Genomic DNA, 27886 nt, shown 5'->3' on the forward strand with positions numbered 1-27886 from the left:
TTCAAATAGACCTAGGGATAAGAAAAGACATCAAATAATGGGGTAATGGGACAGAAGAATAAGAAAAACACGGACTTTATATTCAAGATACTACAACTATGCTAACTTTTTTTAAATTAAAAAAAATACTACAAAGATACCCATCACTTGGTATCTTAAGTCAGTTTTATTTTAAAATAAATTTTTAGAAGTTCAATTTGGATCTTATGATCAAAAAGTTGAATAGAGACATGGAAGATATAAGAAAGGATCCAAACTGAAGTTGTAGAGATTAAAACTATACCATGTCTGAGATGAAAAACACACTAAGTGGAGTTAACGACAGATCAGACACTGAAAAACAAAAGATTAATGAACTTAAAAACACAGCAATTAGAATTATCCAAAATAAAACACAGAAAGAAAAAAAAATTAAAAACATAATATCAGAAAACTTCAAGCCAGTTAATGTGTGTAATAGAGTCCCCAAATAAGGGAGAGGACAGAAAAAATATCTGAAAAATATTTCAAATTCAATGAAAATTGTAAACCCACGGATCCCACAAAGCTCAACAAACCCCAGACGTAAGAAATGAAGAAAAAAAAAAAAGCTGAAAGAAGTCATTACCAGCCAACTCACAATAGAAGAAACGTTAAAGAAAGTCCTTCACATGGAAGGAAAATGACAGATGGAAATACAGCTCTACTCAAAGATATAAAGAACACCAGAAATGGTAGTTACATTATATAAGTGTAAACAGATATTTTTCTTATTAATCTCCTTAAAAATAAAAGTGTTTAAAAATAACATCATATTCTAGGGTTTATAACATATATATAATAAAATGTATGACAACGGTAGCAGAAAGACTGGGGTGTAGGCGGGAAGAAATGAAAGTAAGGTTCTTATAGTATTTTTGAAGTAGTAAAGTATCACTTGAAGGCAGACTGTGACAAGTTAAAGATATATAATATAAACCCTAAAAAAATAAAATAAATAAAATCTAAAAACACTGAAATAAAGTTTCAGCTTATAAACCAACAAAGAAGAAAATTAAATCTTAAAAAACACTCAATGTTTTAAAGAGCAGAAAAGGGATGAAAAGGAAAACAAAGAACAGATAGGATGAACAGAAAACAAACAGGAAGACTTAACCTAACCATATCCATAATCTCATTAGATATAAATGGTCTAAACATCCAGATAAAGAGAGAGATTTTCAGACTGGATAAAATCACTCAACCGTATATGTTGCTTACATGAAAAGCACTTTAAATAAAGACACAAATAGGTTAAAAGTGGAAAGATGGAAAAGGTGATACCATACTAATACTAATCAAAAGAAAGCTGTAGTGCCTGTATTATCACATTATTGACCAGAGATGTATTAATACGTCTTTTGTTACCCCAACGTTACTGACGGGAGACGAATCAATATCAGTTAACATAACAAATCACTGGCTGCAGGCGTTAGTTTCTGCAAAAAATCCCCCAGTCAATAATGAGTTATTATCAAAGTAGAATTCAGAGCAAAGAATGTCATTACCAGGGATAAAGATAATTATTTCTTAATAATAAGGGGGTTAACTTATCAAGAAGACCAAACAATCCTAAATGTTTATGCACCTAATAACAGAGCATCAACTACATGTAGCAAAACTGGTATAATTCCAAGGAGAAATAGACAAATCCACAATTATAGTCAGCAATTTAATTACCACTCTTTCTAGTAACAGAACAACTAGACTGTGAGGGTTTAGCAGACTTGAAAACCATTATCAATCAACTTGATGTGACTGACATTTATAGAACACTCCATCCAACAACAGTGGGATACACATTCTCCTAAAGTGTACACAGAACATTTACCAAAAGAGACCATATTCTGGACTATGAAACAAGTCTTGGTAAATTTAAAAGGATTTAAGTTATTCAAAATATGTTTTCAGACCAAAATGGAATTAAATTAGAAATAAATAAAAGCAAGATCTCTGGAAAGTCCAGAAATTTTGGAAATTAAATAACACACTTAAAAATAACCCATGGATCTAAGAAGAAATGAAAAGGGAGATTAGAAAGTATTTTGAACTGAATGAAAATGAAACTCAACACAGCAGAATTTGTGGAATGCCATGAAAGCAGAACTTGGGAAATTTATAATCACTAAATCCTGTGATAGAAAATATGAAAGATAAATAAATAACCTTGACTTCTACCTTAAAAAGCTAGAAAAAGAGGAGCAAATTAAACTCAAAGGAAGCAGAGGAAAGGAAATATCAGAGCAGAAATGAAACAAATAGAAAACAGAATGACAACAGAGAAAATCTATGAAACCAAAAGAATTCTTTGAGAAGATCAATAAAATTGATAAACCTCTGGCTAGATCAGGAAAAAAAATAGTGAAGACGCAAGTTACCAGTATCAAAACTGAACAAAACTCTCAGTAAACTAGAAACAGTAGGGAACCTCCTCAACATGTTGAAGAGTATCTACAAAACACATATAGCTAATATCATACTTAGCGTATAAAGAATGAATGCTTTCCCCCTAAGGTCACAAACACAAGGATGTGTGCTCTCACCACTTCTATTCAGGATAGTACTGGAGGTTTTCACTAGAGCAAGAAAGAGGGAGGGAGGCATCCAAATAGAAAAAGGCAACGTAAAACTATCTTCATTTACAGATGACGTGACTGCCTATGCAGAAAATTCAATGGACTCTACAAAAAAGCTACTAGTGACTTTGGCAAAATTGCAAGATACAAGATCAATACATAAAAATCAATTTTATTTCTCTGTACTAGCAATGAACAAGAGGAAATTAAAATTTAAAAACAATATCATTTACAACAGCATCAAAAATAAAAAGTACTTAGGGATAAATCAGACAAAAGGTGTGTAAAGACCTATACACTAAAATCTATAAAACACTGCTGAGAGAAATTAAATAAGACTTAAAGAGGAGACATACCTTGTTCATGGGTCAAGATTCAATATTGTTAAAATGTCAGTTCTCCCCCAAATTGAACTACAGATTCAACAATCTGAACAAAAATCCCAGTAGACATTTTTGTACAGAAATTGACAATCTGATTCTTAAATTCATGTGGACATGCAAAAAACCTAAAATAGGCAAAACAAGTTTGCCGAAGTCTGATTTTCAAGACTCATTATAAAGCTAGAATGTACATGACAGTGGGGTATTAATTGTAAAGATGGGCAAGTCGATCAATGGAACAGAAGACAGACTCCAAAAATAAGCACACACCTATATGAGCAACAGAGTTAAGGTAATGCAGTAAAGACAATCTATTTAACAAATGTTACTGGCACAACTGGATATTCATACAACAGAAAATGATGCTGGATATGTATTTCACACAATCTATAAAAATTAATTCAAAACAGATCATAGACGTTCATGTAAAACTAAGATTATAAAACTTCTAGGAAAAAAACATAGAAGATATTATTTGTAACCTTGGGTTAGGCCAAGATTTCTTAACAGAATGCCAAAGTACAATGCATACAAGAAAAAAAAGGATAAATTTGACTTCAAAATGAAAAAGTTTTCATCTTTAAAAGACACCAGCAGAAGCATGAAAAGACAATCCAAACCTTTGGAGTAAACACTTGTAAAGCATATATCTGATAAAGGACTTGTGTCTAGACTATACAGGGAATGATCAAAACTCAACAATAATAAAACAAATTGGTGGTTTTTTTAAATGGACAAAAGATTTGAACAGACGGTCCAACACAGAAAAAAGACATATAGACAATAAATAAGCACATGAAAAGATGCTCAATGTCATTACTCATGAGGGAAATGCAAATTAAAACCACAATGAGATACTAGAATAACCTATTAGATGGCTAAAATTAAAAAGACTGCCCATACCAAGGGTTGGTGGAGATCTAGAAGAATTGGAACCCTCATACTCCTGGTAGGAATGTAAAACAGAATCACTTTGGAAAACAGTTTGGCAGTTTCTATCTTAAAAAGCTGAACATATGGTCCCACTCCTAGGTATTTACCCAAGGGAAAGGAAATATATGTCCATACAAGGGCTTGTTGTTGTGTGAACACAGCAACCTTGTCTGTAACAGCCAAAAACTGTAAACAATCCAAATGTCCATCAACACGAGAATGGATAAACAAATTGTGCAGGTCCATACAATGGGTACTACTCAGCAAGAAAAGGAACAAACTATTGATACACACAATGTGGATGAATTGCAAAAGAACTAAGCTATGAAAAAAGCTAGACAAAAAAGAGTACATAATATATGTACATCCATCTTTATAAAACTCTAGAAAATGCAAACCAATCTATAGTGAAAGAAAACAGAGCAATGATTCCCTGAGGAAAGGGTTGGAAAGGGGTGGGAGGGAGGGATTACAAGGGACATGAGGAAACTTTTGGGAGTGATGGATATGTTCACAATCTTGATTGTGGAGATAGTTTCATGTGTATATATATATTTCACAACTTATCAAAGTGTATACTTTACATATGTATTGTTTACTGTATGTCAATTATTCCATAATAAACCTATTTAAAAACAAACTAAAACATAATAAAAACATCTCAAAAAACGTAAAGAGATGTATCAAACCACAAAACAGAATAAATCCAGATAAGAAATTAATCAAAATGCAATCAGATAGCAACAGATCAATTAAGAACCTTCTTGGACAGAGAAAGAAGCAAAAATCAGCAGTGCTGAGTCAGCAAAATAGGGCAATTTGGAAAAGGTCAATTCCAAAGGACCACAGTACAGAACTAAGAGGAATGAATCTGAGAATACACAATAGCCAAGAGAATATGGAAATTTAACCTGTAGCAGCAATCCTTGAGAGAATCAGAATTTAGAGTTCATGATTAAAGGTAGAAGAAAAGGTTTCAGAATTGAAAGAAGATTTAAAGGCTCAAAAATCCCCCACAAGAACCAAAGAAAGCCATCAAGAACAGCAAGACTTAACCAAATAACTCCTCACACTATAAGAAGAAAGTATTCTGCAAAAAGCTATAAAAAATATGTTTCTTTTGAAAGAATGCAAACAACCACAACATCAGGTTTCTAAATGCAGACCAGAGTGTAACGGCAATGGAGCAATACTTATAAAACGCTAAAAAAAAAAATATTCAAGAAACATTTACCCAGTTCATAAGCAACAGCAGAAGAAATCCTTTTATGGATTGCAAAACATTCCTCTCACCTCCACAGCAGTCCCCATATCATTAAAACTGAACTCATTCATTTATTCATCAAGTGTACTGACTACTGTGTAAAAGTCATTAACTCTTAGACTTGTAGATACGGGCTTGGGCAATGGGTGCTACAGAGAGAATCTCACATCTGTTAAACAGGTAAAACTGTGTCCACGTTAACAGTTACATTATTTGATTCTGTGTAAACTGCGATGTTCCTCTCTTCTCACAAGATTCAGAAGGAATAAAATTGTTATTGATGTAATGGACTGTCTCAGGTTGCCAGCTTTCAGGTTCTGAGAACAGTGGATGATGGGATGGAAGGAAGGGGTGCCTTTGCATAGCTTCTCTTTCCCTCCTCTCCTCCTCTCCCAAGCACAAGAGGATCAGAAATTGTACCAAAGGATTTTGTTTTGAACTCACTGCACCTGGGAAACTGGATAAAGGAAAAAAGCCTTCACTGGACAAAAATTTACTTTCCAATCCCATCCTGATACCACATTTCAGACTCTAGAAACCTACAAAATCATTTTTCAGAGGCTGTGCCAGCTGCTGCCAAAGCTCTTCTGGGGGCTCTTCAAGCTCCTGTCTCAGTGGCTCTTCCACTACCTGCCACCTCACCTTGGCACAATGATTCCCAGAACTGTCACACTTGCCATCGTGTATTCAAACTATTCCCCCTATGAAGGTGGGGCAGGATGGTTCTTCTTCCCAATACCAATCAAAATCCCAATTCCATGAAACAGCTGGTTAATGCTACTTATTTAAACCTTAAAAATGGCATCAAATAGATCATATCATTCAATAAGTATTTACTGAATACCCACCTACAACAAATCTGTAACAGAGTTTTAGAACAAAAGAGATCTCTCTTCCTTGCTAAAATGTTGGACATCTTCCTGTATCTATTCCAAACAAATATGTAGAGCTTCCTCATATATATACCAAGAAATTCCCACCATCTGATAACCAAACTCGACACTACAATGAATAAGGAACTCACAGCCTCAACTTAATACAGGCAAGCAACCTAGACCAAGGAAATGTTCTACTTGTGGTATTTAAAAATCCATTTGGGCTAAGAAGGATTATAAGAAAAGACTATTAATTTAACTGAAACTTAAATGAAGACTAACAAATGAAAATTGATAGAACATGGGAAAGATATTTAGGGATATTTTCCCGTCCCCAGCATGTTGAAAAAAACTAAAATACTGAAAATATGACATTCTGAAACCATCTACCCCACCACTACTCCTAGTGAGACAATGCTGGCCACACTTCTAAGAGCTCAGAAAATGGAAAGGGTGCAGACTGACAATACAAGCAATGAAAAAAAACTCCACAAACTAAGAATACAGTTTAAGAATACAGAGACCTTTTCAATTTACCTGGCACCTTTTCATTTTCTATAGTCCATGTACTTTAAGAAATACGATAGATTCTTTCTTTATTCTATACGTAATAATGGAAAGAATGGTGTCCCATCACCTATAATGAGTCAACTTCACACAAGACATCAATTCTTGATTTAACAAGGATTCTTTAGAGTCTTGGGCAAAGATTAAGTTTAACTATAAAATAGGAATGCTTTAAGAACTAAGGAGCAAATGTTTGTAAAGCACACTGTAAAGGCAAGAAGACAGGGGTCATCTCTGATTCCTCCCTGTCCCTCCCCACATTCAATCATCAAGCCCACTGGATTAATAATGTAAATCTCTATCCCCACTAAGCCTATCCTAGACAAAGTCACCATCAACTTTTCCCTAGGCCAAATATCAGCAAACTACAGCCTACAGGTGAAATCTGACTTGTCTCCTGTTTTTGTAAATAAAGTTTTACTGGAACACAGTCATGTCCATTCATTTATATATTGTCTTTGGCCATTTTCATGCTACAATGGCAGAGTTGAAGAGATGTGACTGTCTGACCCACAATGTCTAAAATATTCATTATCTGGCCTTTCACAGAAAAAGTTTGTCAAACCTGGCCTAAGTAGGCTATTAAATAATTCTCTGACTGGTCTCCCTGCCACCCATTCAATTCATCCTCCAAATTGCAGGCTGGATGAAAGATTTAAAAACACAAATCTGATCATTCATTCTTTTGCAAAAGTAATCGAAACTCCTTAAGGTAACTCCTATAACTTTTCCAACCTCCTATCTTTCCACTACCCATTCAACCTTTATATTCCAGTTATTCTATTTTAGTATCTTCAAATCCACCTTGCTCTAACCTCTGGCCTTTCAGCATGTCCCAGGAACACTCTTTCTCCTAGCTAATTCCAGGTTCGGGGTCTCCATGTAAATGTCATTTTTTCAAGGAAGCCATTCCTGGTGCCTTGGGCTGGGATTAGGTGGTCCTGAACTTCCTCCACCACTGACCTTATTAGATTCTAATGCGTATTTAATTGTCAGGCCCAATCAAAAGCCATATGAGAGCAGAGGTAGACTCTGATGTTAACTATGACAACCTTGCAGCAGGCATATGTTTTTGCTCAAATAATTTCATCCTTTGCATCATATTCTGAGAATCCAAAGAACTTTTTCTCAGTGATTTAGCAGAAATATTTAACCAATGAAGATAAATAAGTCATGATATAATCATGGCAGAATAAGTTGATTGCAAAATCTGAAAACCTAGAAACCTACAAAAAGACAACTTCTGAGCAAAACTGTTCACACCATGTGCTTTTTAAATTTATTATTAGAGAAAACTTGATCGTCAGAGCTTATTCTAGACTGTATTTAATGAAAAGAACAAAAATAATGAAACTAAGAAAGGTATTTCCCCAATACCTGCTCTTCCCTCTCCTTTTCTTTGGTTTTACTTCTGTAGACTCTAGCAGAGGTGGCATCCTGGGATGGAATGGCAGAGATCTGATGCAGTGGCATGCTCATCCCAGCCTCCTGTGTGGTCTTCCTCTTTACGGAAGAAAGTCTCCAGTGGTAGAGTCATTTTGGGCCATGGACTTCAAGCTGAGAGAGAGAAAGGAAGACAAGACGTAACTGAGCTAAAACACTTTAAAAATTTCCAACAGTGAGATTAGCATTTTATATTTATATTCATATTTAATTAAATAAGTTACAATGTCTAACATAAATACTTCATCTTCAGAAATGATAGAAGATGAATGCCTATGGTGGGAACTGTAACATTTTTCTCATGTAATAAGATGGGAGCACCTGAAAGAGGCTGGTGTAACAGGTACATGTATAGTCAGATATTAATTTTCCAATGGCTACTTAGATTTTAAACATAGCAGTGTCATCCTTTATTTTACAAATATTTTTGAAGTTACACATTTTTTTTTGAACAAGCATTCATCCTGATATAAGTAGTGATCCTTCCTTAAGATCACTGCCCTTGAGTCCACATAATGGTAATATTAAAAGTTAAAGAAGTCTGAAGTAAGTTTAAGATATCTATGATCCATGCTTAACCTTCTAAAAGTCTAGACTCTCTAGACAAGTTTATTGGCAAACTTTTCCCGTAAAGAGCCAGAATATTTTATACATTGTGGGCCGTATTTGTTACAACTACTCAATTTTGCCAATGTAACAAGAAAGTAGGCACAATGAGTTTGTAAACGAATAAGAATGGTTATGTTCCAATAAAACTTCACTTACAAAAACAGGTGGCAGACTAGATTTGGCCCACGGGCCTGGAGTTTCCTAACCCTGCTCTAAGAATATTCCAAGGAAGATGAGGGTCATCACAGACATTCCTGGGGCCATAAAAGGCTGCCCTTAGGTAAAATAATAGTGTCCGAATAAGCTATATTCATGATTCCAGGCAGCCCTTGCTTTTTTTCTGGTTTTCTCCTACATTCTTCTAAAGTACCTAGTAATTGAATTGTGTGTTCTCTATCTCTCTGCCCTCACTGAAATCTATCAAACTCTGTATACAAAACCAATTAAATTATAAATTACCCAAACTATCCATACTGTTTAACAAGGTAACAGTTCATGCTGTTTGAATTTTAACACAGGATGGAAGCCTTAATCCAAAAGAATGAAGCTCTAATTTGGGGATTTTCATTTATTAAGCATGTATTGGAGGTGGGGCAGTAGACAAGGAGGGTGAACAACAGGGCCTCACAACCCTAAGTACACATCTGTCGAGCAGCCATTTGTCCCACCTCTCCCCTAACTGTGCTCTGGACCAAAGATAGGTGTTTGTGTGGCTGATCCCACCTCTGACAGTGTTACTAACCAAACTGAAGAGCAACAGGACTCATAAAACCAATTTCTTCCACAGGACTCTGATCAACAAGCAACAGGGAGGAACAAGAAACCGGAAAGGATCAACACACAGGAGAAAATAAGCTAAAAGAATATCCTGTTTTTAAAAAGTCTAGTTTTATAATAGTTGGGTGATCATTCATAAGTAATAAAACAGGAAAACAAGAGTAGGTAATATTAGTATCTAGACATTATATCCAATAATAAATAAAATATTAATGTATAGATATTATATATCACCTATTCTATTTCAAGCCTTTGATGAGGCTGACACAAGATGGAACACTGTACCCAAACAAATGGTCTGAATATATGTGTTTAAATAAGACAAGAGGCACTCACTTAGTGCTGCATTGTCTTACACTCTCTGGAAGATCACAAGCCAGTAGTGAGCCGTTTTTCATCACTAATGCATTAAGTCCTCTGTCAGAGATGACAAACTCCATGGGGCCTCTTAGAATACTTAGTCAAACTAACCATGCCTAGAGCCCCACCACATAGCATGCCAATAGCTGCCTTTGGTGCTTCTGGTACAATCATCATTACATCATTGGTACTTGACCATGACAAGCCTGGAAAAGACTATTTATGCCATAGAAACACAAATGTGAGAGGGTTTTAAATTTTATCGCAAAGTTTTGAAGGACCTCCCTCATTACAGCTATGTAAGCTACTCTTCTGATATGCACCCCTATCTCCAGGTACTAGACCTGAAAGTGCCTGAAGCAATCCCTCTCCTATGTCAGACATATTTAGGATAAAAATGATAATTTAAAAAACCAAACTACAAAACAAACCATACCACTTTGTATGTGAAGGTTCATATGAAAATCATAAAGCAGGTATTACTCATACTAGTTTCTTCACATTATTTCCAAGTATCATTTTCTATCAATTCAAGTCATGTTTAATTAAGAGCAATAGTTAAACCTCTGCACTATGCCTGACAATCCAGTCAGGAGGACTTCAATTCCACTAATGCTACTTTGCAAAATACAACACACTTAATATGAACATCCATATCTAGAAGAACTGGACTGACAAAACTGGTTGTTTAAGAGTATGGAAATGAATATAACATGTTCATGGATCAGAAGCCTTACTACTGTTAAGATGGCAATTCTCCCCAAATTGATCTACAGATAAAGGAATCCCTATCAAAAACCTTCTGACTTCTTTGCAGAAATTGGAGAAGCTGATCCTAAAATTCATATGGACCCAGAACACCCAAAACAATCTTGAAAATGAACAAAGTTGGAGAACTCACACTTCCTGATTTAAAAACTTACTACAAAGGAATGGTAAGAAAACTGGGTTTAAGATGGTGGCATAGGAAGATCCTGAACTCACCTCCTCCCACAGACACAACAAATATACAGCTACACAGGGAACAAATCCTTCTGAAAAGAACCTGAGAACTGCCAAAACACCTGCTCCACCACAAAGGATACAAGGGCCTCGTCGAGACAGGTAGGAAAGGCATGCTCTCACCAAAAACCCCACTCCCAATATGGTGACCCACAATTGAAAGAAATCTTAATAAAATCAATCAACAAATCAAGCAATAGACAAACAAATAAACGGAGCTTCTCCCCGAGGAGTAAGGGGTTTATACCCACACCAGGCACCACAACCTTTGGGTCTTGCAACAGAGAGAAGAGCCCCCAAAACGTCTGGCTTTGAAAACCAACAGCGCTTATGTTCAGGAGTAACTCAGGATGGCAGGGAATGAAGACTCTGCTCTTAAATAGCATGTGTAAAGAACCATTTGCCCCAGGACCCCGCACAAAGAGCAGCAGTTTGTAAAGAGCTTAGACCATCTGTGAGGGAAATTCACTTAGTAATCTTACAGCAACTGCCAAAGGGGCAGAAGTCTGCTGGGGCTCTCCAGGGATGGAATGCTGACAGATGGCATCTTTACAGGCTCCCTCTACCTTGCTGGCACTGGCAGACACCATTTTTGCCCTCTCATTCTAACCTGCTAAAAGCAGTGTGTGAACAGCCCTGCTCGAGCCACAGCACCAAGAGATGCAGCTCTTAAGCAGCCACACACCTCCATTCCACTCGCACAACCCCACCAAAGCCAACAGGCATTCACAGCCCGCACAGGGGACATCCACTGAGCGCCAGGCCCAGGCTGACAGGAGGACTGTGTTTCTGGACCCCACAGACTGAAACAAGTGGAAAGAGAGTTCAAGAGACAACGAAGAACCAGGGCAAGGTTAAACAATAAGGTTCATTTCCCACATAGGGCCATCCCTTCAAGACAGGGTAAGACAGCTGCTTCACATGATACACAGAAACACAGAGAGTCAAGCAAAATGAGGAAATGGAGGAACACATTCTAAATGAAGGAACGAGATAAAACCCCAGAAAAAAAACTTTAATGCAATGGAGATAAGTAATTTACTTGATAAAGAGTTCAAAGTAATGGTCATAAAATGCTCACTGAACTTGGGAGAACAAGGGAGGAAGACAGTGAGAAATTCCACAAAGAGATAGAAAATATAAGAAAGTTCCAAACAGGACTCACAGAGCTGAAGAATACAACAACTGAACTGAAAAACACACTAGTGGGAATCAACAACAGCAGGCTAAGTGATACAGAAGAACAGATGAGTGACCTGGAGGACACGGTAGTGGAAATCTCCAAACAGAACTGCAAAAAGAAAAAAAGAATTTTTTAAAATGAGGATAGTTTAAGGGACCTGTAGGACAACAGCAAATGCTCTAACATCCACATTATATGGGTCCCAGAAGAAAAGGGACAGAAAACATATTTGAGGAAGTAATGACTAAAAACTTCCCTAACCTGGGGAAGGAAACAGACATTCAGGTCCACAAAGCAAAGAGTGTCCCAAACAAGATGAACCCAAGAGATCCACACCAAGACAGATTATAATTAAAATGTCGAAAGTTAAAGAGAGAATCTTAAAAGCAGCAAGAGAAAAATAACTAGTTATGTACAAGGGAACCCTCATAAGACTATCAGCTGATTTTTCAGCAGAAACTTTGCTGAAAAGAAATGAAATACGGGTACATGCTACAACATAGATAAAACCTGAAAACAGAAAATGAAAGAAGGACCACATATTGTATGATTTTGTGTGAAATGTCCAGAGTAGATAAATCTATAGAGACAAAAAGTTGATTAGTGATTGCCAAGGGCTGGGGTGGGGATTGGGGGGAGGGGGGCAGTGATAGCTAAAAGGGTTTCTTTTTAGGGCAATGAATATATTCTAAAATTTATAATGGTGATGGCTACATAACTCTTAAGTATACTAAAAGCCATAGAATTGTACCCTTTAATGAGTGGATTGTAATGGATGTGAACTATATCTCAATAAAGCTGTTTTTAAAATATAAAAATAATTAATATGGATTAAGATAGGTAAATTTTTATTTTTCCTTTGTGCTATCCCTAATGTAATTTACCTGATGACATGGAGATTGGCCACTGTTAGCCTATCATTCTTCCAGTTTTGAGAAAGTTAACATGAAGTACATAAAATTGGCAATCAGAAACCTAAGTTCAAGTCATGACTCTATTAAATACTAACTATGTGATGTTGGGCAAACTGATGAATTTCAAAGGCTCTGTTTCTTCATCTGTGAAACAGAAAGGTAATAATCTCTACTCAGTTCACAGGGTTATTGTGAAGCCAAATAAGATTATGTCCATGTACACAAATATCAGGGTTCTTAGCATCAGCACATTTTCCAGCCTGCTTTTTCAAGCATCTGCAATGATGCCTCTCACTGCTTCACAAAGGCCAGTTTGTTGGCTTTGTCTTTCCAGTACTATTTTCTGTCCTTCTCTACCTCAGTCTGACACAAGATATATACAACTGGGACCTCAAATCCTTTCTGACATTTACTTAGGACCTCTAGCAGCATGACTCTGCTAGAGGGGATACAAGGCTGACAATGCTATCCCTCTAAGGGGAGAGGTAGGAAAGCCCTATCCAGAAGACCATCCCAGTAGCTTAACAATCAAGCTGTTCTATGTGCTTTCCAGATGGTCAAGATAAGCAAAGGATTCTGCCCATTCCAACAATGCTTGGGACAAATACAGACGACAAAGAGGCAGCCGGTAGAAGACACAAGATGCCAGTGGCAGCCCCCCCTGAGAGACGGCCACCCTGGGTCTGCATGCCTCCCTGCATCCTTGCACACAGGGTACCAGGCTCCAGCAGAGCCCTCCTCCTCCCCATTGTGAGCTGTTGAATTGCAGTATCCTGACTGGCACTCTAAATAAACAACTTTAAGTTAAGCTTGTTTTTATCAGAAGAACATTCCACATAGGAAATGAGAAGCCTACGAACAGCAGCTAGCAGACACAAAAAGAAAAAAAGCAGTACAAGTGAGGAGACCAGCTGTAATACACAGCACTGAATGCCCAAGGCCAGACCTAGAACAGTGAACTTGGAGGGAGAAGAGAGACCACTTGAAAAGGAGGACTGACATAATCTGGTGAGGGATCTAAACCGTCCTCTGGTTTCTAGCATTCACAAGACTGGAATGCAGAGAGGACTGCGAGATGCAGGAGGGGTTGGCCATGGGCACACTGAGCTTGATATGCCGGTGGGAAACCCAACATATGTACACAGTGCACACTGGGAGTCACCAGCATACTGTGACACCTGAATACACAGGAATAGAATCTGGTTTCCAAGAAAAACCTGCAGAATCAAGCATTTATGTCATTAGGTGCTATAATCAAATGATAAAACCTAACACCAATACAGGATTTTAAAACCTTTTAGGAAAAAGCAAAGGAAAATCCCTAACTATCATATTAAAAAAAAAAAACCTATCTCAACCAAAACTTAACATTATACTCACAGAGCAAAACTCTTAGAGGCATTCTATTTAAATCAGAAAGCAAAATAAGCATATTACCACTGCCATTATTTAATACATAGTTAGATACTAGGAGAGAGATTCATAAAAAATGTTAACAGCAGGTTAATGATGTGGCAATACAAATGACTTTTCATTTCTCTATTTCCTAAACTTTTAGTAACACCACTTTTATAGTTTAAATATATATTTTTAAAGAGTTAAAGTTAAAAGCTCAAGTCATTCCACATAGGTTGGTTAACAGTCAGAAAGTTATCAATGAATACATGTACAACCATAAAAGGGCTCATTTTCTGTGAGGAATACATTTCTGAAGACCTCACAGAAATCAAGCTTAATTTTCCTACAGGAATAAAGTAGGAGGATGCATTCTCAGGACGCTGATGTTTTCAACCACTATAGTGTTTGTTTTATGCTCCTTTTAAATTTTTTTCAGGAATTCCTCTAATATTTTTGCAGAGTGCTTTTCCTTAAAAAACAGCATACTGTATCATGGGAATAGTTTGCCTTTCTTCATGGTGTTTTATTACATCTGACTTTCATTCCAAAGTGACTGATTTTGGAGACTTCATTATTTCATATTTTATGCATAGTAAGCCTTATTAATTATTTCCATGTCACACTACTTCCAGTTTGCATACTTCCCACAAAATGCAACTGCAATGGGATGGCCTTTACACATCCATAGAAATGGAGGATAAGAACATGCAGTGCTAGGAATATAGCGTTATAACATGGCAGATAAGGGGAGGTTAGTACTTGACCACGGTCAATAAATCTGAGCATCTGCCCAGCGTTAAGAAGACTATCTGTTGTTTACACTGCTTTTTTCCAGTGTATGTCTGTCCCTGTTGCTATGGCAAAAACATATCTGTATCAAGAACCATCATCCTTCACAAAACTCAGAAAAGAATAATAAACATGGGCTATTAGCAAATGGTTTTTTTCTTCTAATGATGGTTATAAAAGAAACCTCTTGTTCCAAAAGTGAAAAGGCCTTCTTTCCAGCAGAGGAGAATAGACTGTTCTCTCTTAACAACAGATTTCCTGTGTGAAGGAAGCCCCTGTGGATCTGACCATGAGATCAGGCACTTTTGCTGTTTACATGATATTTATTATAAAAGTCCCTCAATTTCCTATCACCAATCATATAAACTTGTCCACTGCCCCCAACCCTTTCATGTATTAAATAAATTGTATTATGCAGTTCAAAGGAAGAGGCGGCCTCAGCCCTGGGAGTGTACCTGGGCTCTTTGCCATCCTCCTCACCTGACAATTCAGGGGCCTCACTCTATCAGCCACCCTCCTACCCCATATTTTCATCCCATCCTTTCTAAAGGCTCCTCCACATCAACAAAGGAATAGAAACAGTTTTCCAAGAAAATGCATAGCATAAGTAGTCTATGTCACTAGTTGCTATAAAAAATTATAAAAGTTCACACTGATACAGAATTTCAACGTCCATTATGGTTCTCCCATATTTAAAAACAAAAGTAAATTTTGATTTGCATTTCTCTAATGATTAGTGATGTTGAACATCCTTTCATGTGTTTGTTGGCAATCTGTATATCTTCTCTGGAGAAATGTCTATTTAGGTCTTCTGCCCATTTTTGGATTGGGTTGTTTGTTTTTTTGATATTGAGCTGCATGAGCTGCTTGTACATTTTGGCGATTAATCCTTTGTCAGTTGCTTTGTTTGCAAATATTTTCTCCCATTCTGAGGGCTGTCTTTTCATCTTGTTTATGGTTTCCTCTGCTATGCAAAAGCTTTTAAGTTTCATTAGGTCCCATTTGCTTATTTTTGTTTTTATTTCCATTTCTCTAGGAGGTGAGTCAAAAAGGATCTTGCTGTGATTTATGTCATACAGTGTCCTGCCTATGTTTTCCTCTAAGAGTTTTATAGTGTCTGGCCTTACATTTAGGTCTTTAATCCATTTTGAGTTTATTTTTGTGTATGGTGTTAGGGAGTGTTCTAATTTCATTCTTTTACATGTAGCTGTCCAGTTTTCCCAGCACCACTTATTGAAGAGGCTGTTTTTACTGTATATTCTTGCCTCCTTTATCAAAGATAAGGTGATCGTATGTGCTTGGGTTTATCTCTGGGCCTTCTATCCTGTTCCATTGATCTATATTTCTGTTTTTGTGCCAGTACCATACTGTCGTGATTACAACCCTCAGAATGGGAGAAAATATTTGCAAATGAGGCAACTGACAAAGGATTAATCTCCAAAATATACAAGCATCTCATGCAGCTCAATATCAAAAAAACAAACAACCCAATCCAAAAATGGGCAGAAGACCTGAATAGACATTTCTCCAATGGAGATATACAGATTGCCAACAAACACATGAAAGGATGCTCAACATCACTAATCATTAGAGAAATGCAAATCAAAACGACAATGAGGTATCACCTCTCACCAGTCAGAATGGCCACCATCAAAAAATCTACAAACAATAAATGCTGGAGAAGGTGTGGAGAAAAGGGAACCCTCTTGCACTGTTGGTGAGAATGTAAATTGATACAGCCACTATGGAGAACAGTATGGAGGTTCCTTAAAAAATAAAAATAGAACTACCATAAGACCCAGCAATACCACCACTGGGCATATACCCTGAGAAAACCATAATTCAAAAAGAATCATGTACCACAGTGTTCATTGCAGCACTATTTACAATAGCCAGGACATGGAACCAACCTAAATGCCCAACGACAGATGAATGGATAAAGAAGAGGTGGCACATGTATACAATGGAATATTACTCAGCCATAAAAAGAAACGAAACTGAGTTATTTGTAGTGAGGTGGATGGACCTAGAGTCTGTCGTACAGAGTGAAGTAAGTCAGAAAGAAAAAAACAAATACCATACGCTAACACATAGCTATGGAATCTAGAAACAAAAAATGGCTCTGAAGAACCTAGGGGCAGGACAGGAATAAAGACGCAGACATAGGGAATGGACTTGAGGACACGGGTAGGGGGATGGGTAAGCTGGGACGAAGCGAGAGGGTAGCACTGACATATATACACTACTAATTGTAAAATAGATAGCTAGTGGGAAGCAGCCACATAGCACAGGGAGATCAGCTGGGTGCTTTTTGACCACCTAGAGGGGTGGGATAGGGAGGGTGGGTGCGAGACGCAAGAGGGAGGAGATATGCGGATACACGTACACATATAGCTGATTCATTTTGTCATACAGCAGCAACTAACACAACAATGTAAAGCAATTATACTCCAATAAAGATGTTAAAAAAAAGTAAAAATTTTTTCAATGCTCCTATTCTCTTTCCCTCTATAACCAAACTTTCTAAATTATATCTACAATGCTCTTCACTTTCTTGCTTCCACAACTCAGTTCAATGCAATCCAACCTCTGCTCCCCCATTCCACAAACTGTTCTTGGCCTTTCTTATTTACTGATCAAACTTAGGAGAAGAGCTCCAAATGAAAAAAGTATAGTAACACATACATACATACATAAACACATACATACATACATAAACACATACATACAAAAAGAAAAAAACGTAGGGGAGATAAAGATAACTTTCTAAAGTTTAAAAAAATCCTTTTAAACAAGTCAATCAACATCCTCTTAGATGTACAGCCAGAAAATTAATTTCCCATGCACCCTTCTAAAGGAAATTCTTGGAAGATGTACTCTATCAAAATAAAGGACTAAATCAAGGAAGAGAAAAACACAGAATACACAAAACCATCATTATAACTTAGGAGAGGCACAAAGTGCAAGTTCCAGGATTGTACCTGCACAGCAGGCCTAAAGACTACTGGTACAAAGTGGAGCAGACATATGGAACACTTCCAGGGGCAGGTCTCCAGAACACAAGAAGTCTCAACAGGGAAGATGGAGTGACAGATAATATCATGGACACCTTAGAAGAATTAAGGATAAGTATAATAATGATCATACAAGTAAAAACATAAAGTAACAACAACAAAACTATAGTAGAAAGAAAATATAATCATTTGTATCTAAAATGAACAATATTTCAATACTGATAATGGTGTAAACATTTTAACGATATAAACAACTTCGTGGAAACAACTTTGTGACATAACCAAATCTGAAGGATGGAGAGAAGAGAGATGGGGTATAAAAGGAAGTCAAGAAATAATGTCTAATATTTGTAAGTCAAGAAATAGTATAAGCATATTACCTGAAAACATGGAGGCAACAATCAGAAGATACAAATATGGCATATACTTAGCTGCCTCTGTGGAACAGGACAAGGGCTGTGAAGGAGTGGAGCAAAGGACTACTGGTTTTCATTACAGGACTTTGGGTACTACCATCTCCTACCCACAGTTCTAAAATTCAGAAAAATACCAAAACAAAGCAAAACAAAACCCTAACTTTTCTTTACTTACATTTAACATTAAGAGCTAATCTTAGGGCTTCCCTGGTGGCGCAGTGGTTGGGAGTCCGCCTGCCAATGCAGGGGACACGGGTTCTTGCCCCGGTCCAGGAAGATCCCACATGCTGCGGAGCGGCTAGGTCTGTGAGTCAGGGCCGCTGAGACTGCACTCCGCAAGGGGAGAGGCCACAGCAGTGGGAGGCCCGTGTACCAAAAAAAAAAAAAAAAAGATCTAATCTTATATAAACTCTCTGGGGGCCAAAACCTGACCTGAACTGACAGGAAGCTATTTATAGTCTCTACTTATGCAACTCAGTATAAATATTATGCTTCAATGAAGAAATATGAATGTGTTTTACAGGTATTACCCCAAGAAGAGTACTCACTAATAAATACTATATATAGACTACCTTTCCAAAATCTGAAAATTTCTGAAGTCTAAAATATTTCTGACCTAAGAATTTTAGATGAGAGAGTTTGGGCCTCCATTTCACTTTTCAAAAAGCTATGTGCATTTATTACTTTTTTCATTTTGAAAATATTCAGAAGAAATAAATGGAGAGACTTCCGGGAAGATGGCGGAAGAGTAAGACGCGGAGATCACCTTCCTCCCCACAGATACACCAGAAATACATCTACGCGTGGAACAACTCCTACGGAGCACCTACTGAACGCTGGCAGAAGATCTCAGACCTCCCAAAAGGCAAGGAACCCCCCACGTACCTGGTTAGGGCAAAAGAAAAAACTAAACAGAGACAAAAGGATAGGGACGGGTCCTGCACCAGCGGGAGAGAGCTGTGAAGGAGGAAAAGTGTCCACACACTAGGAAGCCCCTTCGCGGGTGGAGACTTCGGGAGGCGGAGTGGGGGAGCTTGGGAGCTGCGGAGGAGAGCACAGCAACAGGGGTGCGGAGGGCAAAGCGGAGAGATTCCAGCGCAGAGGATCAGGCCGACCGGCACTCACCAGCCGAGAGGCTTGTCTGCTCGCCCGCCGGGGCGGGCGCGGCTGGGAGCTGAGGCTCCGGCTTTTGTCGGAGCGCCGGGAGAGGACTGAGGTTGGCGGCGTGAACACAGCCTGCAGGGCGTTAGTGCACCGCGGCTAGCCGGGAGAGAGTCCGGGGAAAAGTCTGGACCTGCCGAAGAGGCAAGAGACTTTTACGTCCCTCTTTGTTTCCTGGTGCACGAGGAGAGGGGATTAAGAACGCTGCTTGAGAGAGCTCCAGGGACGGGCGCGAGCCGCGGCTAAAAGTGCGGAGCCCAGAGACACACATGAGACGCTAAGGCCGCTGCTGCCGCCACCAGGAGGCCTGTGTGCGAACACAGGTCACTAGCCACACGCCCTTCCGGGGAGCCTGTGCAGCCCGCCACTGCCAGAGTCCCGGGATCCAGGGACAACTCCCCCGGGAGAACGCACGGCGCGCCTCAGGCTGCAACGTCACGCCGGCCTCTGCCGCCGCAGGCCCGCCCCACACTCCGTGACCCTCCCTACCCCCCGGCCTGAGTGAGCCAGAGCCTCCGAATCAGCAGCTCCTTTAACCCCGTCCTGTCTGAGCAAAGAACAGACGCCCTCCGGCGACCTACACGCACAGGCGGGGCCAAATCCAAAGCTGAGCCCCTGGGAACTGTGAGAACAAAGAAGAGAAAGGGAAATCTCTCCCAGCAGCCTCAGAAGCAGCGGATTAAAGCTCCACAATCAACTTGATATACCCTGCATCTGTGGAATACCTGAATAGACAACTGAATCATCCCAAATTAAGAAGCCGTGTGGATGAAAGGCTCTTGGGGCTGCAGCCAGGAGTCAGTGCTGTGCCTCTGAGGTGGGAGAGCCAACTTCAGGACACTGGTCCACAAGAGGCCTCCCAGCTGCACATAATATCAAACAGCAAAAATCTCCGAGAGATCTCCATCTCAACGCCATCACCCAGCTTCACTCAACGACCAGCAAGCTACAGTGCTGGACATCCTATGCCAAACAACTAGCAAGACAGGAACACAACCCCACCCATTATCAGAGAGGCTGCCCAAAATCATAATAAGTCTACAGACACCCCAAAACACACCACCAGACGTGGACCTGCCCACCAGAAAGACAAGATCCAGCCTCATCCACCAGAACACAGGCACTAGTACCCTCCACCAGGAAGCCTACACAACCCACTGAGCCAACCTTAGCCACTGGGGACAGACACAAAAAACAACAGGAACTACGAACCTTCAGCCTGCAAAAAAGGAGACCTCAAACACAGTAAGATAAGCAAAATGAAAAGACAGAAAAACACACTGCAGATGAAGGAGCAAGATAAAAACCCACCAGACCTAACAAATGAAGAGGAAATAGGCAGTCTACCTGAAAAAGAATTCAGAATAATGATAGTAAGGTTGATCCGAAATCTTGGAGATAGAATGGACAATAGAATGGACAAAATGCAAGAATCAGTTAACAAGGACCTAGAAGAACTAAAGATGAAACAAGCAACGATGAACAACACAATAAATGAAATTAAAAGTACTCTAGATGGGATCAATAGCAGAATAACTGAGGCAGAAGAACGGATAAGTGACCTGGAAGATAAAATAGTGGAAATAACTACTGCAGAGCAGAATAAAGAAAAAAGAATGAAAAGAACTGAGGACAGTCTCAGAGACCTCTGGGACAACATTAAACGCACCAACATTCGAATTATAGGGGTTCCAGAAGAAGAAGAGAAAAAGAAAGGGACTGAGAAAATATTTGAAGAGATTATAGTTGAAAACTTCCCTAATATGGGAAAGGAAATAGTTAATCAAGTCCAGGAAGCACAGAGAGTCCCATACAGGATAAATCCAAGGAGAAATACGCCAAGACACATATTAATCAAACTGTCAAAAATTAAATACAAAGAAAACATATTAAAAGCAGCAAGGGAAAAACAACAAATAACACACAAGGGAATCCTCATAAGGTTAACAGCTGATCTTTCAGCAGAAACTCTGCAAGCCAGAAGGAAGTGGCAGGACATATTGAAAGTGTTGAAGGAGAAAAACCTGCAACCAAGATTACTCTACCCAGCAAGGATCTCATTCAGATTTGATGGAGAAATTAAAACCTTTACAGACAAGCAAAAGCTGAGAGAGTTCAGCACCACCAAACCAGCTCTACAACAACTGCTAAAGGAACTTCTCTAGGCAAGAAACACAAAAGAAGGAAAAGACCTACAATAACAAACCCAAAACAATTAAGAAAATGGGAATGGGAACACACATATCGATAATTACCTTAAATGTAAATGGACTAAATGCCCCCACCAAAAGACACAGATTGGCTGAATGGATACAAAAACAAGACGCATATATTTGCTGTCTACAAGAGACCCACTTCAGACCTAGAGACACATACAGACTGAAAGTAAGGGGATGGAAAAAGGTATTTCATGCAAATGGAAACCAAAAGAAAGCTGGAGTAGCAATTCTCATATCAGACAAAATAGACTTTAAAACAAAGACTATTAGAAGAGACAAAGAAGGACACTACATAATGATCAAGGGATCGATCCAAGAGGAAGATATAACAATTGTAAATATTTATGCACCCAACATAGGTGCACCTCAATACATAAGGCAAATACTGACAACCATAAAAGGGGAAATCGACAGTAACACATTCATAGTAGGGGACTTTAACACCCCACTTTCACCAATGGACAGATCATCCAAAATGAAAATAAATAAGGAAACACAAGCTTTAAATGATACATTAAACGAGATGGACTTAATTGATATTTATAGGACATTCCATCCAAAAACAACAGAATACACATTTTTCTCAAGTGCTCATGGAACATTCTCCAGGATAGATCATATCTTGGGTCACAAATCAAGCCTTGGTAAATTTAAGAAAATTGAAATTGTATCAAGTATCTTTTCCGACCACAACGCTATGAGACTCGATATCAATTACAGGAGAAGATCTGTAAAAAATACAAACACATGGAGGCTAAACAATACACTACTTAATAACGAAGTGATCACTGAAGAAATCAAAGAGGAAATCAAAAAATACCTAGAAACAAATGACAATGGAGACACGACGACTCAAAATCTATGGGATGCAGCAAAAGCAGTTCTAAGAGGGAAGTTTACAGCAATACAATCTTACCTTAAGAAACAGGAAACATCTCGAATAAACAACCTAACCTTGCACCTAAAGCAATTAGAGAAAGAAGAACAAAAAAACCCCAAAGTTAGCAGGAGGAAAGAAATCATAAAAATCAGATCAGAAATAAATGAAAAAGAAATGAAGGAAACGATAGCAAAGATCAATAAAACTAAAAGCTGGTTCTTTGAAAGGATAAACAAAATTGATAAACCATTAGCCAGACTCATCAAGAAAAAAAGGGAGAAGACTCAAATCAATAGAATTAGAAATGAAAAAGGAGAAGTAACAACTGATACTGCAGAAATACAAAAGATCATGAGAGATTACTACAAGCAACTCTATGCCAATAAAATGGACAACCTGGAAGAAATGGACAAATTCTTAGAAAGGCACAACCTGCCAAGACTGAATCAGGAAGAAATAGAAAATATGAACAGACCAATCACAAGCACTGAAATTGAAACTGTGATTAAAAATCTTCCAACAAGCGAAAGCCCAGGACCAGATGGCTTCACAGGTGAATTCTATCAAACATTTAGAGAAGAGCTATCACCTGTCCTTCTCAGACTCTTCCAAAATATAGCAGAGGGAGGAACACTCCCCAACTCATTCTACGAGGCCACCATCACCCTGATACCAAAACCAGACAAGGATGTCACAAAGAAAGAAAACTACAGGCCAATATCACAGATGAACATAGATGCAAAGATCCTCAACAAAATACTAGCAAACAGAATCCAACAGCACATTAAACGGATCATACACCATGATCAAGTGGGGTTTATTCCAGGAATGCAAGGATTCTTCAATATACGCAAATCAATCAACGTGATACACCGTATTAACAAATTGAAGGAGAAAAACCATATGATCATCTCAATAGATGCAGAGAAAGCTTTTGACAAAATTCAACACCCATTTATGATAAAAACCCTGCAGAAAGTAGGCACAGAGGGAACTTTCCTCAACATAATAAAGGCCATATATGACAAACCCACAGCCAACATCATCCTCAATGGTGAAAAACTGAAAGCATTTCCACTAAGATCAGGAACAAGACAAGGTTGCCCACTCTCACCACTATTATTCACCATAGTTTTGGAAGTTTTAGCCACAGCAATCAGAGAAGAAAAGGAAATAAAAGGAATCCAAATTGGAAAAGAAGAAGTAAAACTGTCACTGTTTGCAGATGACATGATACTATACATACAGAATCCTAAAGATGCTACCAGAAAACTACTAGAGCTAATCAATGAATTTGGTAAAGTAGCAGGATACAAAATTAATGCACAGAAATCTCTGGCATTCCTATACACTAAGGATGAAAAATCTGAAAGTGAAATCAAGAAAACACTCCCATTTACCGTTGCAACAAAAAGAATAAAATACCTAGGAATAAACCTACCTAAGGAGACAAAAGACCTGTATGCAGAAAATTATAAGACACTGATGAAAGAAATTAAAAATGATACAAATAGATGGAGAGATATACCATGTTCTTGGATTGGAAGAATCAACATTGTGAAAATGACTCTACTACCCACAGCAATCTACAGATTCAATGCAATCCCTATGAAACTACCACTGGCATTTTTCACAGAACTAGAACAAAAAATTTCACAATTTGTATGGAAACACAAAAGACCCCGAATAGCCAAAGCAATCTTGAGAACGAAAAATGGAGCTGGAGGAATCAGGCTTCCTGACTTCAGACTATACTACAAAGCTACAGTAATCAAGACAGTATGGTACTGGCACAAAAATAGAAATATAGATCAATGGAACAGGATAGAAAGCCCAGAGATAAACCCACGCACATATGGTCACCTTATCTTTGACAAAGGAGGCAGAAATGTACAGTGGAGAAAGGACAGCCTATTCAATAAGTGGTGCTGGGAAAACTGGACAGGTACATGTAAAAGTATGAGATTAGATCACTCCCTAACACCATACACAAAAATAAGCTCAAAATGGATTAAAGACCTAAATGTAAGGCCAGAAACTATCAAACTCTTAGAGGAAAACATAGGCAGAACACTCTATGACATAAATCACAGCAAGGTCCTTTTTGACCCACCTCCTAGAGAAATGGAAATAAAAACAAAAGTAAACAAATGGGACCTAATGAAACTTAAAAGCTTTTGCGCAGCAAAGGAAACCATAAAGAAGACCAAAAGACAACCCTCAGAATGGGAGAAAATATTTGCAAATGAAGCAACTGACAAAGGATTAATCTCCAAAATTTATAAGCAGCTTATGCAGCTTAATAACAAAAAAACAAACAACCCAATCCAAAAATGGGCAGAAGACCTAAATAGACATTTCTCCAAAGAAGATATACAGACTGCCAACAAACACATGAAAGAATGCTCAACATCACTAATCATTAGAGAAATGCAAATCAAAACTACAATGAGATATCATCTCACACCAGTCAGAATGGCCATCATCAAAAAATCTAGAAACAATAAATGCTGGAGAGGGTGTGGAGAAAAGGGAACCCTCTTACACTGTTGGTGGGAATGTAAATTGATACAGCCACTGTGGAGAACAGTATGGAGGTTCCTTAAAAAGCTACAAATAGAACTACCATATGACCCAGCAATCCCACTACTGGGCATATACCCTGAGAAAACCATAATTCAAAAAGAGTCATGTACCAAAATGTTCATTGCAGCTCTATTTACAATAGCCCAGAGATGGAAACAACCTAAGTGTCCATCATCGGATGAATGGATAAAGAAGATGTGGCACATATATACAATGGAATATTACTCAGCCATAAAAAGAGACGAAATTGAGCTATTTGTAATGAGGTGGATAGATCTAGAGTCTGTCATACAGAGTGAAGTAAGTCAGAAAGAGAGAGACAAATACCGTATGCTAACACATATATATGGAATTTAAGAAAAAAAAATGTCATGAAAAACCTAGGGGTGAAACAGGAATAAAGACACAGACTTACTAGAGAATGGACTTGAGGCTATGGGGAGGGGGAAGGGTAAACGGTGACAAAGCGATAAAGAGGCATGGACATATATACACTACCAAACGTAAGGTAGATAGCTAGTGGGAAGCAGCGGCATAGCACAGGGAGATCAGCTCGGTGCTTTGTGACCGCCTGGAGGGGTGGGATAGGGAGGGTGGGAGGGAGGGAGACGCAAGCGGGAAGAGATATGGGAACATATGTATATATATAACTGATTCATTTTGTTGTGAAGCTGAAACTAACATACCATTGTAAAGCAATTATACTCCAATAAAGATGTTAAAAAAAAAAAAAAAGAAAGAAAGAAATGGAGAGAAAGTATAAAGAGAAAACAGGCAGGGAACTCATGTGACCTTAAATGGAGCAATACCTATACCACATATTTTCCAAATGTAGCATTATACCTGGGTCACTATTTAGGTGCTGAATAAGGAAATTCCCTCTCTCATCGAAAATTTTAAAGAGGAAAAAGAGGAAAAAGAATCAGAGAAAACTTCATTTGATTCATCATTCAACTCCTGGGATAACCGCATCTATCCTGCTTTTCTAGAGCAAGACAGAGCTCTTCTTCCATACCCTCGAGCTCTTCTACACTCACCTTCAACATTTCTTTACCTCCCACGCACGTTTCATCTCATTGCAATCTGGCTTCAGTATAGTAAGGTTAACAGCACGCTCCATGGCTGTTAAGCCTAAAGGACATTTTCTGGGCCCATGTAATTTGACTTGAAATATTTACTCATTCGCACAACAGTAAATATTAGGATTCCTCAAAGCTCCAGTTTACCCTCTCCTCTTCTCATTCTGTGTTCCCTTTTCCTGAGTTATCTAATCCACATCTTTGGCTTCAGTGACCACCTTTGCGCATTTTTACTCAAAAAGAAAATACTGATAAATCAGACTTGATCAAATTTAAGACTTTTGTGCTTTTAAAAGGCACCATTAAGAAAACTGAAAAGATGGACTGGGGAAAAGTGACAATCATCTGTCTGATAAAAGACTTGTATCCATAATATCTAAAGAACTCCTACAACTCAAGAAGACAACCCAATTTAAAGACGGGCAAGGGCTTCCCTGGTGGCGCAGTGGTTCAGAGTCCGCCTGCCGATACAGGGGACGCGGGTTCGTGCCCCGGTCCGGGAAGATCCCACATGCCGCGGAGCAGCTGGGCCCGTGAGCCATGGCCGCTGAGCCTGCACGTCCGGAGCCTGTGCTCCACAACGGGAGAGGCCACAAAAATGAGAGGCCCGCAAACCGCAAAAAAAAAAAAAAAAAAAAGATGGGCAAAAGTTTTTAATAGCCATTTCACCAGAGAGGATAAATGAATAGCTAGTAAGCTCATGAAATGATCTGCAAATTAAAACCACAATGAGATAATACTATATCCCCCCTAGAAGAGCTATAATCAAAAAGACAGTCAATATCAACTATAGGATGTAGAGAAACTGGAGCCCTCATATACTGCCCTTGAGAATGTGAAGTGGTATGGAAACCTTGGAAAACAGTTTGGCAGTTTCTTAGTAAGTCAAGCATAAACTTATCATACAACCCAGCAATTCCACTCCTGGGAACTGACTCAAGAGACATAAAGACATATGTCCTCTGTGGATGTATTGTATATGAATGTTCACAGTAGCATTATTCATAACAGCCAAAAACTGGAAACGTTCCAAATGTCCATCAATATATAGACAAAATGTGGCATCTCCACACAATGGAATACTACTTAGCAATTAAAAAGAACAAAACAATGATAAATGTTACAATATGGATCAACTTCAAAAACCTTATGTAAAGTGAAAGGAGTCAGACACAAAAGACTACAAACTGTATGATTCTATTTTCATGATGTTTCTTGAAAAGGCAAATTCACAGGGACAGAAAGCAGATCAGTGGGTTAGGGCAGGAATAGGCATCAACTGCAAACATGCACGAGGGAACTTCTGGGGGCAATCAAATGGATGCACAACTCTAAATTCACTAACCTCACTGAGGGTGTACTTACAATGAGTGAATTATACTGTATCTAAATTATTCCTCAAGATGCTCATCCTACACAGCCTAAGAGGCCCTATGTGGT

At 38.5% G+C, this 27886-nt stretch overlaps 1 protein-coding gene across 9 annotated transcripts in view; it reads right to left on the reverse strand.

The window, feature by feature from the left end:
- MARCHF8 (membrane associated ring-CH-type finger 8) overlaps positions 1 to 27886 on the reverse strand; it is a 118476-nt gene that overhangs the window by 53735 nt on the left and 36855 nt on the right. For all 9 annotated transcript variants that reach the window (XM_067710193.1, XM_067710195.1, XM_067710198.1 and 6 more), the window contains one exon: positions 7994 to 8173. In XM_067710193.1, the coding sequence (XP_067566294.1) occupies positions 7994 to 8095 (102 nt within the window). In that variant the 5' untranslated portion in view covers positions 8096 to 8173. The remainder of the gene's footprint in view (positions 1 to 7993; positions 8174 to 27886) is intronic.

The sequence above is a fragment of the Pseudorca crassidens genome, chromosome 16 (assembly GCF_039906515.1).
Source record: "Pseudorca crassidens isolate mPseCra1 chromosome 16, mPseCra1.hap1, whole genome shotgun sequence".
In the NCBI taxonomy this organism is placed as follows: domain Eukaryota; kingdom Metazoa; phylum Chordata; class Mammalia; order Artiodactyla; family Delphinidae; genus Pseudorca; species Pseudorca crassidens.